The 14,414-nt window shown below is 37.9% G+C and overlaps 1 protein-coding gene across 1 annotated transcript; it reads right to left on the bottom strand.

Annotated features, from left to right (window-relative positions):
• Window positions 1-8,609: 8,609 nt before the first annotated feature.
• On the bottom strand, window positions 8,610-14,182 carry LOC103721595 (ATP-citrate synthase alpha chain protein 2-like). Its single transcript, XM_039119732.3, has 11 exons — window positions 13,610-14,182; window positions 12,922-13,098; window positions 12,583-12,825; window positions 12,317-12,368; window positions 11,913-12,027; window positions 11,744-11,825; window positions 9,846-9,941; window positions 9,544-9,645; window positions 9,319-9,435; window positions 9,121-9,237; window positions 8,610-8,909 (listed from the first exon to the last, which is right to left on the bottom strand). The coding sequence occupies exons 1-11, from the start codon at window positions 13,706-13,708 to the stop codon at window positions 8,838-8,840; spliced, it is 1,272 nt and encodes a 423-aa protein (XP_038975660.2). The 5' UTR covers window positions 13,709-14,182; the 3' UTR covers window positions 8,610-8,837.
• Window positions 14,183-14,414: the final 232 nt, after the last annotated feature.

Here is a 14,414-nt window from a genome sequence, read left to right as displayed (position 1 = left end):
TTGGCATGATGCATGCACAAAATGATCACCTTTCCTATGGTGACCTGTCAGGATTATCTCATTACATACAACAACGCTACCTGTCAGAGCAGCAATCACATAACCTGTCACATAACGAACCTGGACAATATATATCAATACATCATCACAGGCATATAACTCAACTGTATAAAAATCTGGTTCCCATTCCATCCATGGTCAAACCCATATCCACAACAGGATCTATGACTGTAACTATACACTAAATACAACAGAAGGTTTATAATACACCAAAAGGGTATAAACCTCTATCTACATTATACTATACTATGGAGCGGCACAGCTAGCAGGCAACCACTAATTCTGCTCCTCTCTATACAATACCTGCCCTGCAATCAAAAATATCAAACTGGGGAGTGAGTATATGAATACTCAGTGAGTGGAGTAGAGAGTACTATGCACATGAGACCAGATATAATCATGGCTCGAGGTGAAATCTCAAGATCAATAACAAGATGAACATGATCTCAACATAGAGAATATGGAGTAAATCATCAATATCACCACAATCAATATCAACTCATCTAAAGCATATATGGAATAATCAAGTAAACATATATGCTACTCATGAATATGCTCAACAGGTCTTAGTACTGAATCATATAAATCAGGTGTCAATAGGCTGAATCATCAACAAGATAGCTATCGGGAGGTGGGTTTTACGCCCCAGGCGAACCAGCAACAACTCCCTACTGCCATATGCATATATCGAATATGACACCACACCAATATGTAAATCATCACTAGACAGCTGTCGGGAGGTGGGTTTTACGCCCCAGGCGAACCAGCAACAACTCCCCACTGTCACATGCATATGCAGGATAAGACACCATATCGATAATGTAAATGCTAGACAGCTATCGGAAGGTGGGTTTTACGCCCCAGGCGAACCAGCAACAACTCCCCACTGTCACATGCATATGCAGGATAAGATACCACACTGATCATGTAAATGCTGGCCAGTATCCAGAACAGAAATCCATCTCACATCTATATACTAAACAGCACCTCGCGGGAATTCTACATCCGCGGAAAGCCGTACTGCACCTCGCGGGATCTTACTATGCCGGACGGCAAGCAGAATATAAGTCGTAGGACCGGCCGATCCTACGCCTAGGGCCGTGTCCCCCCAGGAAGGGACTGGGCTCCGCCCATCCAGAAGGCTACTATGTGCACAAAGGCCGATGTTCAACCCCATCGACTATAGGTGTCCTGCAGATACTGCCAAGCCATGCATAAATGCCATAATGCACCCTCCCAATACTCTACTAAAAAGGAGTATAATCAAGACTACCACTCACTTGATCATGACCCAATCATAAACTAACATCAGGGTTAGAAGTGAGGGTCAAGGAAGTGCAATACAACTCAATATACCACTAAAAAGGCTCTACAAATCTTTGAAATAGAGGAAATGAAATCAATTTACAAAAGAAATCATTTCACAATTCGGAATTAATTTGATTACTCATCAACCTCTCGTAATTCCTCTCAATGTTCCCTCAAATGCATGTACAGAATAATCAAGCATGGAGAATCAAGATTATAGAGGAATCTACTACAATATCAGTCAATATGCACAAGTAGAATCAATTCACACTTGGCGACATTCATGAAAATGAATTAAGAATGCTCATGGTGCAAAGTACATGACTCCCACTCATGAAAATGAATTAAGAATGCTCATGGTGCAAAGTACATGACTCCCACTCACCTGTCAATCTGGCACAGCCCTGATACGCCTCCAAAAATCTACAGCTGACAGTGGGGAACTTCTTCCTCTTGTTCCCTAGCTTCTTGCCCAACTGATACATGCATTTACAATATATTTAGTTTTATATCAAGGGCTATAATCTACGTGCCAATTATAATATAGGAGATTTTAATTGATTCAACTTTCCCATTCCCTAAATCTTTTCTTTTCTTTCTTTTTTTTTTTATTAATTAACTCACCATTTATGTATATTAGGGACTCCCTTGCATGAGTACAAGGTCCCCTTAGCTTAATCTGGGCTTAATACCCTATTATGGCATGAAATACCCTATTTTCCCACTTGGATGAACAGTAACCCGGACCGACAGCCGGTTACTTTATCCTGGGTTTGATCCACTTTCCAAACTCCAAATTTGATAAAATTTTTACCTAATATTCTACACTCATAGAGGATTCCAAAGAGGTAACATGCATTGCTATCGGAGGTCGTTTGACCCCCTAAATAATTTACCGAAGTTGGGACTTCGACACAGTTTTTCCGTAGTGCCGGAAAAATTTGTCAAAATCCGATTCTTCCTCTTTTAACCGCCTCTACAACCCATATCCGACCCCTCTAGACTATATCCACCCTTTGTATAGCCTAATGTCATCAACGGATATTTACCTTTTTCTTTTTGGAAATCGAGGTCCTTGCGTAGAGGGGAAGGAGATCTACGTTTTTCCCTTCAGCTGGCAGCGCAACCAGGATCTCCTTCCTTTTCTTTTTCTTCTTCTTCTTCCTCTTCCTTTCTTCCTTTTCTTTCCTCTCCTTCTTTTTCTTCCTCTCTGTTGCCGTCTGAGAACCCCCTCCCTCTTTCTTTCTCTGCTTCATTCCGTGAGCCAGCTCAAACCCTCCAATTAAGTCACATCAAAATACTATTTACCCTTTCTTTAATATTATTAAATTTTTATTTTGCCCCTAACACTTCAACATATCTACTGTTATGCCATTAACTTTTGATTCCTTTCCAATTTTACCCATACCACTTCAACGCATCTACAACTATGCCATTATCTTTTGATTCCTTCCAATTTTACCCCTTATATCAATTTTAAAGGACTCTTCTATCCCTTGTGATAAAAAAAAAAAAAAAAAAATTTTGGGGTTATTACACCATGGCACTTCATGGTCAAGGTAAAGAAAAGAATTTGTCATAAAGGAACCTCTCCATAAGAGAAAGTAGGGTCATTATGGGAAATTCACTCCATCTAATTAATAAAAGTCCCATCCCACCATCTCCCCTTCAAGTGAGTACCCAAGCGGCAACTGCAACATCACAGCACAGCAGCCATTCAACCCCCTCCCTCCTTTTCTCTCTCTACCACCCAAGAGGGGAGAAGAAACCGAGAGAAGAAAACTAAAAGAATCTCCACCCTCCAAGAAGTCCATCTCCAATCCTCCTATCTTTCTTCCGGATGGCCCAGCTGGATCAGGAGTAATGTGAGGGAAGGAAAACCAAGACCAAAACCAAAAAAGAGAAGGGATGAAAGATAAGAGTGGCTTCAGGGAGTCTATCAAGCCAACCAAATCCCCCCTCTCTCTCTCTCTCCAGTCTCCACCCAAAACAAAGCTACTGTCCCCAACTTCCCAAATTGCCCCTCTGCAGGCCAGGATACTCTCCACCTCCCTTCCATCAAGGGGGAAGACTCGTAGCCAGCTCCTGATCCCGTTTTATATGGGGCCTTTGCTTTCTTTTGGTCAGCCTCCCGGAGGCCTTCCATTGGCCCATGGTCTTAGGCGACCGCCTCGGTCGCCTAGGGCTCGGGCCGGCCCTGGTTGTAGGTGGCCTTGAGCCGTGGGCTATTTTTTATCTTTTGATTGGCCTGTTCTTTTTAGCATTAAAATATTCATAGAATCAATATTTCATAATAAATTATAATTTTCATAATGTCATATACTCGATCCTTAATTTTAAGAAAACATGATATCAGCAATATTTAATATTATTTTCGTATTTTCATATAAATCACAAGCATGGAAAATATGCGAAAAATTAGAAATTTAATAAAAAATGCCAAGATTACTTATAAGTTCGAAAAGTAGTAAGATGTATAAAATTTACTTACCGAGTTGTGTAGCTCATATTTTTTTTTCTTTTTCCTATTGAATAGGGTCACTGAAAACGAAGGATGGTTTAGGTTTGAAGTTCGCGCTAGTAAGCTTGGCGATTTTGTAGAAGAATTTTAGTATTTTTAACTGACTATGAATTCATAGTTGACTTTCTGAATTTTAAGAATTATGGGTTTCTGTATTTATGTTTGGATTTAGATGCCCTAAACTCGTATTGGTTTTATTTAATAGATGATGTAATTAGGCTTTTATTTATTATATTTTGTTTGTGATAGATTTGGAAGTTAAAATGTAATGGTTGGCTTCGTGTTATCATGGGCTACACCCCTCGGTAGCATGGTCGTATTACGTCTTAAATCTGGGGCATGACAGTATGCATCAAATCCTTCGAAAATTCTGCAATGATGGAAGCCTCGTGCATTAGGCCACCCTATCCATAAAGTGTATTGTTGCCCACTATGTAGCCCAAGAGGGGGGCGTAAATTAAGTTTTTCAAAAATCTTTAACTAATAATGCAGCGGATTTGAATGCTTGACGGATGAATAATGATTTCGGCAAATATGTACCAAGTAAATATGCAAGATATTAAAGCAAGAAAAACAAGCAAGGCAAATACAAGAAGTTTATAGCAGCTCGGTGCCAATCCTGCATCTGCATCTACTTTCCAAGACCTCTTAGGAATTTCATTATAATATACGTCTAAGATTACAGCCTAGTTATTTTTTGGGTTTACAACAAAACCAACTTGATTTTTTTAAATTGATCAATCAAAACCTTCACTGATTATTTTTTGGGCTCACAATCAACCCAATTGATTTTTCAGGCCAATCAACCAAAATCTTCCCCAAACCAATCCTAAGCTCAACACAATCCAATTACAGATTTGGATGGACCTATCTTTGAAGTTTCAAACGGAAAACTTGTCACAAAAAAGTGTAGAAAGAATTAAAAGCATAATGAGTATTGCTTTGAAATAAATACAAAAGCAATAAGTTGAGCAAAACTTTGTTGGTTGACTTAAATGCTCTCGAAGGTACTTTACCAACTCTCTGAAGTTGAGGATGTAATCTTTCAGCTCACAATAAAAGCTCTTAAATGATATCTTCTTTGAAGCTCTCTCTTTTTGCTCTACTTTTCTGGCTATTAGAGGATTTGTCTTTTTGGTGCTTAAGCTCACTCTTTTCCTTTGGTATTTTCATGTTTTATACTCTTTGGAGAATGTTGGAATACATTTCTAGCTGTTTGACAGGAATAGAGCCGTTGAGAAGAGAAAACAGTTATTTAGACTTGTAGAATAACTAGCCATTACAGTTATCAGGCACAAAGAGGTCAACTCACAGTTTTCTGGGGTCGACATGAAATTTCTAAGAGTCGACTCGTGATCTTCAGGAGTCGGCTTGAGCTTGCTTCAGTTTCTGCTGCACTCTGTCTTTTGTCTGTGGCACTTGCAGAACCGGCTCTCTCGGTTCAGAGGTCGACTCGAGATTTTTCAGAATCGACTCGCCCATTTTAGGGGTTGACTCTTCAGCGAACTATCTTTCGATGCTCTTTGTCTTTTCACTACGGCCGTTCTGAGATCGACTCAACTGTTCCTAGGGTCAACTCTAGTTTTACTAGAGTTGGCTCGTGCGTTTTTTGGGATGACTTGCCAATGCAGTGATTTTTGTGGCCCTCTGTCTTTTCTCTATGGTCATTCTGGGATCAACTCAACCGTTCCTAAGTTTGACTCTAGTTCTACTAGAGTCGGCTCGCGAGTTCCTCGAGTAGACTCGCCGATGCGGTGATTTCTATGGCTCTCTGTTTTTTCTCTATGGCCATTCTGGGGTCGGCTCATGCTAAGCTGGAGTCTGTCCTAGTTCTTCATGAGAAGGCTCGTTGATGTGATAATTTTTTTAGCTTTTTGTCTATTCTTTGAAACTGTTCTAGGGTCGACTCGTAGTTTGTTGGAGTCGGCTCATGAAAGTGCACCAGTTAGCGACAGTGTGCCAAGGTCGACTCGTTGCATGTTTGGGGTCGACTCTTGAGATAGCTCGGGATGAAAACTTCTTTGCTTGTTTGCGAGCTTTCAAGGAATATTTTTGTGGTCTTTTGGAGTTCAACTTTTTTGATGTTGAGCCTCAGATGGATGATCTTTCCTTTTGAATAGCTGAAGGCTTTTTTTTTGCTTTTTGAAATATATAATTTAAACTCAAAGAAAATATATTAGTCAACTTTTAACTCAATTGTTTTGCATCATCAAAATTAACCTTTTATGTTCAATATGTATTCCAAGATATGTTCTACATAACTGGCTTGATTCCCTTGTTGGTGAACGAATCAAATTCATGGCCTGCTTTGCATATTGAGATAATCACTTTTAATATTATATTTCATGCCAAAGTTGTTCTATCAATTCTTCTGCAATTAGACTTTGTCGGGTTATGGTAAATTTACATAACATATCACAGTTATTTATGCTTACTTCCACTATCAATATGCAGTTGATATGCATGTGTCAAAACCAAGAATAGTAATGTCAACTTAATGGGGCAAAATGAATGGCTAGCAATTTTTAAATCGGGATGTGGCAAACAATGAGGAAAAAAATAATAATGAGAATAATAAGCAAAAGACAATCTCAACCCGCAAAGGGAATAGTTGGAAGATTTATGACGCTAGATGCCCACATAATTTGTTAGAAGAATATAACTTGAATGGAGGTAGAGAGGAGACGGGGCTATTCTTAAAAAAAAGCATGGCGTGCTATCTTGCCACAATTCAATGCTCCAAGATGTAGCCTCAGAGCAAGCATGGTTATTATCTTTGATTTAAACTTTACTAACTGCCTTTGAGACATTATTTCATATAAATCATGGCAGGCAGATAAAGGGGGATCTTCCTTTTCAGCATTGATCATGGTAAAAGAAATAGGGTGCTGCAAGACCATCTTCAACATTCGAAAGAGTTAATTAGTCATCATTTAATGATGCCTTAAATACTACAAATAAGTTACTTGATAACTAAGTTCAGGACCCTCTTCCATGTGTCTCTTTTAGAATTAGAAGTAATGTTAGATTATTCTGTATTTTAAGGTAAATATAACTCTATTTTCTCATTTTAAATAACATAAATGACATAATTAATATTTATAATGATACTCTTTTATAATGCAGAATTTCGTATCGCATATTCTTGCAATGATACGGCAAGAAGACCGAACAGTGTTTCGATGCAAACAAATATTTCCGTCTCAAAATGTAATGATTGCAATGTCTTTCGAGATGGGCGATTGGAGACGGAAGTTTAAAGTGTTCTAGAAGTAGACACAGACTTTTTTTGACAAGGATAAATTTAAAGTATGAATATTGTTTCGCAACAGGTGACATGAATATTCTTTCCTTCTTGCACAAGAAAATTCTATCTTGCAGAATTATATAACTAAATTTATAGCCTCATATCTGGAACCAAAAGAATTTATTTTAATGTGTTACGACAGCACTGGCATGTGCGAACATAAAACAAATATATAATTTTTAGACAAAATTTGATGTTAAATAAGTTGAACTAAATCTAAATATATAAAAAAATAGTATATATATATATATATAGAGAGAGAGAGAGAGATTAGATCGAATCAGATCGGATCAGTATGAATGGTCTGTGTGTCTATATATATATATATATATATATATATATATATATATATATATATATATATATATATATATATATATATATATATATATATATATATATATATATATATATATATATATATATATATATATATATATATATATATATATATCAGGATGGTTTGAATAGATATACATATATTGTGTATGTGTGTGTATATATATATATGGATCAAGTCAGGTCGACTCAGTTAAATTAGTTTTCTGAAAATTCAAATCAAAATCAAAACAAATTTTTTTATTCAGAACTTGCTCAAACCGACATAAAACCAAATTTTAAAAGCAAAACAATGATATTAAGAAAGATTATTGGGGTTGATTCCTAGATGGACATTCAGTATTTGCATAACATTTGTCCATTTCAAATTAAAGGCAACAGACAATCAGCATAAGCAAACAAACAACCTGGTCATCCACCTGGTTTCCATCTCAGCAAGTCATTCTGCTACGATTGCATGGTCACATGATAGTTACATATTCTGCAGAACACCGATAAGAACTTGGAATGTAATGCTCAATTAAACAAAACATATCTATGTGAACCCTGAAAAACAATATTATTTCATCCTCTTCTTCTTTTTTAATGTGTGTCTGTATAATTTCAATGGGCCAGGTTGGATCTTGCACAGTTTCAGCCACAGGTTATACCCTTCAGCATAAGGCTAGCCCTGCCTCAAGCTCAGCCAAGGATACTATGCCGTAGACCGACCCGACATAAGTCCAGTTGTCTTCTCCATCTACCAGAGTTCTTACTCTCGCAGGGCAAGGCCAAAGCCAGAACTGAACAAATTTCAGCAGAGCCAATCCAGACATAAAGCAGGAGGTCAAGCTGATAATATGACCAGACTTCTTGAAAGCTTCATCTCGATGGAGTTAGAAACCATGGTAAAGTAACATGTGACAGTGTGCATTAAAATGACCCCACTCAAAGGTAAAACTATATTCACCGACTACCATATCTGATTCTCAGATTTAGAAAATTAAGTTCATTCAACACATCTACCAGGCATGTAAGCTAGTAACATGAAAAAGAATGCCCTGCAAACTTTCCACACATCAAGCTCAAAATCACTGGAAATTCAAGCTGGAACAGAAAATTTCTATTAGAACAAAACTACATTGACTCAGCACAAGTTGCACTGCAGAAATTCGAGAAGGCAACCAAATTGTGGATAGTATTGACTCATTAATTCTCTATAAATGTTCTCTTTTTATCATCCACTCTGGATAAATCACTGAATTCTGATTTTTGCTCGACAAAAAATAGATGGAGAAAAACAAAAGGAGAATGAAATCAAAATTATGCAGCAGACATGATGCAATCAATAGCTTGCTTGCAAATTCCAGTCATCGTTGCCTCTGGCCCATACACCTACAATAAATCATCATGCATCATTTTCAGGTAAGTATCCATTAGAAACCTTGAAAGTTCTCCACTATGCAACTGGCATAGTTGGTAGAAGCAGCAGCTGAGGAAGGGTATAAAACTTGTTCAAGTTGTAACCCGCATGGCAAGAATTGGTGAATGACCAAATGAAATTTCATGTTTAATACAAGAACAGGAAATGAGTGCAGATTATTACCTTAATAGGAATGTCCAACTCCTCACCCAGAGCCCGCATTTTGGCCAGACCTGTTTGATAATTAGGGCCACCTCTTCGGACATAAATGTGCATCCTGGCAGCCTTTAGCTTGGATTCCTGCAAGAAAAGGTGAAAATATTTGTTTTACACTGAAAGTAGAAAAGATAAGAAATCACTGCATCAGTTGATCAACCAAACCTTCTCCCTTAGGGCACGGATAATGCCACCAAAAGTAGCAGCAACATCAGTGAAGTTAGCTATACCCCCCCCAATGAGAAGAGCCCTCTTTCGGCCATCTGGATCAACAGTTGCAGACTACAATAGCATAAAGAAACCATAGTTATAGGTGAATAAAATGGAAGAAGTGCCTGAAGCACAAAAATAGGATGAAGACCGAAGATAATGAATTGAACAAGAACTTACATCAAGTATCACTCTAGCATACTGCAGGACCTCGTCCTCATTAGGAGCACCACTGTACTCTGCATAGTTTCCAAGCTCTGATGCATAACCCAAGTCACCAACCTAATAAAGTGATAAAAAAATAAAAAGGTTAGTTTTGCTGGCAGATCTTTTGCACCAGGCCTATATTCTGTCACTTCCTATGACTCATACCCCTAAAAGCAATCTGCTGCCATGTAAGTTCAAACTGAATCTATGAAGTCCAAAGAGATCTCAAAATTTTATTAAACCATGCAAAAGGACATGGATAAATGTAAGCTTACGGTATCAGCATATATGACACTAGCACCACCACCAGCCACCATGGTCCATATGCGTCCTTTAGGATTTAAAACAGTAAACTTCAGGGAGGCACTAGTCTGCAATGAAATAGCTTAGCATATCATATATTTGCTCTAGGCAAAGCTCGGCAAATCGCATGCATTCTCAAAATACTATGATGGTTCTGTTGCTTTATATATTTATTTTGTCTGTGATTTAGCAATCCCAAAGTTCCTTTCTGATACGATCAAATAAGGAAAAAAATGATCTTTTTTTTTTCATTTTTGTACTTTTTCTTTCATAACATAAATATCAGAAAGAGAATTCTGGTGTGGAAAAGAATGGTTTGTGACGCTGAAATGTACCCCCGACACATAAGATCAAATCTGAAATGACCTCTTATAGAAATGGAAAAACATGCAAAAATTAGTACTCTTTCTAAATGTAGCAATTACATCTCTAATTCATTACATCACAAGACTGTAGAACAAAATGGAAAATAGAGTAAAATAGAAATACACTGCTATCTGTGCTGGCTGGCAAGCTGTGAATATTTCAAGGATTTCACTCGCTCCACCTAACAGTAAGCATATTGGAAATCATAAAGAACATTTATGGATCCCATTCAGGATTTTTCCTGGACAGTACCAGCTTTTCCCACAAAGTTTTTGCTAGATATTCCATCCTAATGTGCCAGATGCAAGCCACCATTAGGTAATTCAGCCAGTAGCTTAGCAATCTAAGAATTTTATAACAAGTTGCATGGATTTTGTGAGAAAGGTTTCTACAGGATATAATTGAAGCATTGGCAACCACGAATCAGCATATGCTTTAAAGTGTGGAAACTTACATAGCACCTTATGGGGCTATTTGGTTGACAAGTTTTATTAAAATGGGTATATAAAAAACACAAAATGAATGGGTTTTACTAAAACAATTGTTTGGTTGTTTTCATAAAATTTGTTTTGCCAAAAGAAACAACTCATAAAACCTGAAAATAATAATAAAAAGGGAGAGACATTTTTTCATAAAACCTGTTTTACAGGATCATGATTTATGGATATCTATTTTAGTAAAACTCAATGGCAACCAAACACCTCCTGAAAGATTATGGAGTATTGGGAAACCCTACCGAGTCCTGTCTCTGTTCATAGGGACAATGATCGTATAGCTAACAAAATTATAACAGGAGCAAAACATCCAACTGGAGGGGAAAATACATGTCTGATGAACTCAATGGATTCAATATTGAAGTTTAACAGACTAAAAAGAATATCAAAACAAAAAGTATTCAACAACATAAAATCCATATGACGTGGTGATGTAGTCTCGGGACTCCATCTTATACTTAGTTTATATTTTTTGTTGTTTCTGTGTTTTCTATCCAAGGCCATGTTTAGGCTTGAATTTTCAGTCGACTCATATACTAGTACTGCCAAGCAAAAAAAGTCCACCTAGGTGCGAAAGGAAGCCTAACCCAACTCCAATCCATCACACTTAATTGTTTGAGCCTTAGCCCTTCTTCAATGCCCACGGTTATCACTCATCTTTAGAAACAGAGGACGATGTATGATAGTCTTGGAAATAGAATTGTTGAATCTATGGAAGGAGGGGGGAAGGAAGAGAAAAAAAAAACCCTAAAAAGGTGAGTGCCACCATGGGCGAAGCCCTGAGAGACCCCTTTTTCTTCCATTTTCATCAATATTGAATAAATCATTATTTAATTCATCATGATAAGGATTATTTAGGAGGAAAGAAGATTTAAACTCAACTTCAGCGCGAATATTGGAAGTAACTAGTATAGCATGAGATGGTATTAGCGTAAATATTGTTACTTTTCATTTGATCAAATTATATAAACATGAATTGGTAATAAATGTAAATTAGGAAATATTGCCACCTTTTCATCAAGTTTGTGAATAAAGCTTTCTGTAGGGCTCAGGACTCTACCAAAAGGAAGTGGAAATTCTATATTCCCCCACCTGCACATCAGCATATAAATACACACAAGATTCTCAAGTGAAACAATGTTGATAAGATGATAATAATGCCTGCGGCATAAAACCTACTTCTTGAAGTTCTTGAATGCAGCAGTGTCATCCAACTCTCCCCGCATATCAAAGGGGTATGGCTCCTCATTTATCAAACCAAATGGGTTCATCTCAAGAAAAGTGAAGTCCAAGTCTGTGATATATGCACTTGATCAATTCCATGCCAGAAAAAGATATATCAACAAAATGGCAGATATAATTGGGACAAATCAAAAAAGTCTCCAGATCTATGTATTCAGTAAATGAAATGGCAAAAGAAAGAAAAAGTTTACGAGATGAAACTTACTAAAAAAATTTCAGTATACTGAGATTATAGACAGCCATTTACACATACGGCCTTTTAAAGAAGTTTTATACAGGATTATTAAACTAATTTAATAAGTATTAGAAAAGTGGTCATGTAGATCTGTCTCCCAGCATACCTTGGAAAACAGCAAAAACCCCTCTTATGAAGTCTCCTATTTTCCCTCGTACCTGAGCCAATATTTGTGATAAGTATTATCAGCATAGTTATAACATTTTAAAGTAAGTCACCAAACTAGAGCATGTAAAGTAGGAGGAAACAGATTAAACAAGATTAACCAATAGCAAAAATCATTATGTTCAGAAATCAGGTACCAAAACTAAAAATTTGGTACACTGATGCGAGCAAAATGGATACGTAATATGTAGAAGAAATGCACCTCACCTCCAGGGGAAGGGTTGTAATAAGTGGAGCACATGCCTCGGACGTCATAGGCTTCTCACTAGGAAGAAAGATAGTCTTAACCTTGTCCCAGTTCTCTTCAATTTCAATTCCACCACATTCTGAGAAGCTGATGGTGAAACCAAGCCTCTCGGAGACAAACGAGAGATAGTACTCTTGATCATGGGGAATAAATGGCTCAATTATAAATGTGGTGACTGGGGCCTTGCACCCACCAATTTCAACCTTATATGAAATTAAATTGGAATACATTTTATTCTAGTAATAATCACTGACTCGGTAAATAATTAAAAACTTAAACAATGTTAATCCCAAAATCACCTCAACTCCAAGGCGTTCCTTCACAAACTGAGCCACCTGTCCAATATCTAAGTCCAGAGCTACCAAACCACTCTTGCCTCGCTTCCCAAATAGCATGTCAGGCTTCACGACCAGTTTCATACATGAAAGCCATGGCTCTTTTTTCACTAACTCAGTGAAGTCCGTAGATTCCGTGACCTTATTTAACCAACATAAATATATTAACAAAAGATCACCACTAATTCGAAGAATCGAAGAGCGAAAGCTAATCATCCAATCAATAACCAGGAAATTCATTTTATGCTAGAATCAGTGAGGAAAAGTAAACAGGTTCCGCTTTATCATTAAATCCAAAACATTTCACGATCTAAGTCTCATAAAATGTTGCAAAGCTACCAGAATCGAACGTCAAAAACACCTCCTTAGGCAGAAAACCGGGACAACAAAATGCACTTGATAATCCAATCAAAGAAACATCATATTTTTACTTTAAAAAAAAGCATAGATTATTAGAATACAGTCTAACAGTCAAAGGTACATGAAACTAATCACAGATTTGCTCCCTTTTCCATCAAACAAGCACTCGTTTTGCTAAAAAGAAAAGAAGAAATCTCCCATATTTCGACTGAGAGACGAATTTTTCCGCCAATTCTCGATCAATCACCACACGAACCACGCAGAAAACGAGATCGAGATCGGAAGAGCTCACCTGGGCAGAGCAGATCTGGAGGTCGATACCGGCGATCCGCTTGAGATGCTCCTTGAGGAGCCGCTTCGAGTCGTATTCCCGGATCTTCTTTCTCGCCATCTCCTCCTCGTCCTCCTTGGATCGATTCGGAGATCGATTTCGAAAGCTCTCAAACCCTCGATTCGAGCTTCCAAGGAGTGATGGCTTCGAAAGGAGGTAGATGGAAGCCGAGAGAGAGATTTAAACGCGAGGGAGGAGGGGTGATGGGTGCGATTGTGGGTGGGGGGTAGCCGCGGCGGCCGTATAAAAGAAGCAAGCATCCCATGGAGCCTTTCTCCGAACCAAGCGACCCCCCTGGACCGCTGTTCGCTGCGCTGTCACTAAACGACGGCATTAAAATTTCATGCGGGATTAAAGATCTGCCGTCCATGTAAATTGTCTATTTTTGGGAAGATTTGCACGCCGACATGATCGTTCGCGCAAGAAGTTCATCGGGACGATTTGATGGAAGGAGGAGGAAGAAGAGGAAAAAGAGGAAAGGAGTTGATGAGTGGTTAATGCACTGCTTTTCGAATAAGCGCTTCGGACGGAAGGACTTGATGAGTAGTTCATGCACTTACTTCTTTTCGGACGAGCACTTCGGACGGATGGGACCGGAGTTATGTGGCCCCACGTGACAGAGACCGGAGTTGAAGATTAAATTATTCACAGATAGAATCTTGCAAATAGTATTGGCAAACATGTGCTCTATTTTGTCACTAATATGGCCTAGATATGGCAAGGTTTTGAACAATGATGTTACAACCATTATAATAGACGTTATAAT

The sequence above is a fragment of the Phoenix dactylifera genome, chromosome 2 (assembly GCF_051530095.1).
Source record: "Phoenix dactylifera cultivar Ajwa chromosome 2, Ajwa_hap1_PhDact_Kaust_v1.1, whole genome shotgun sequence".
NCBI classification, from domain to species: Eukaryota; Viridiplantae; Streptophyta; class Magnoliopsida; order Arecales; family Arecaceae; genus Phoenix; species Phoenix dactylifera.
This window is presented reverse-complemented; position numbering and strand designations above follow the sequence as displayed.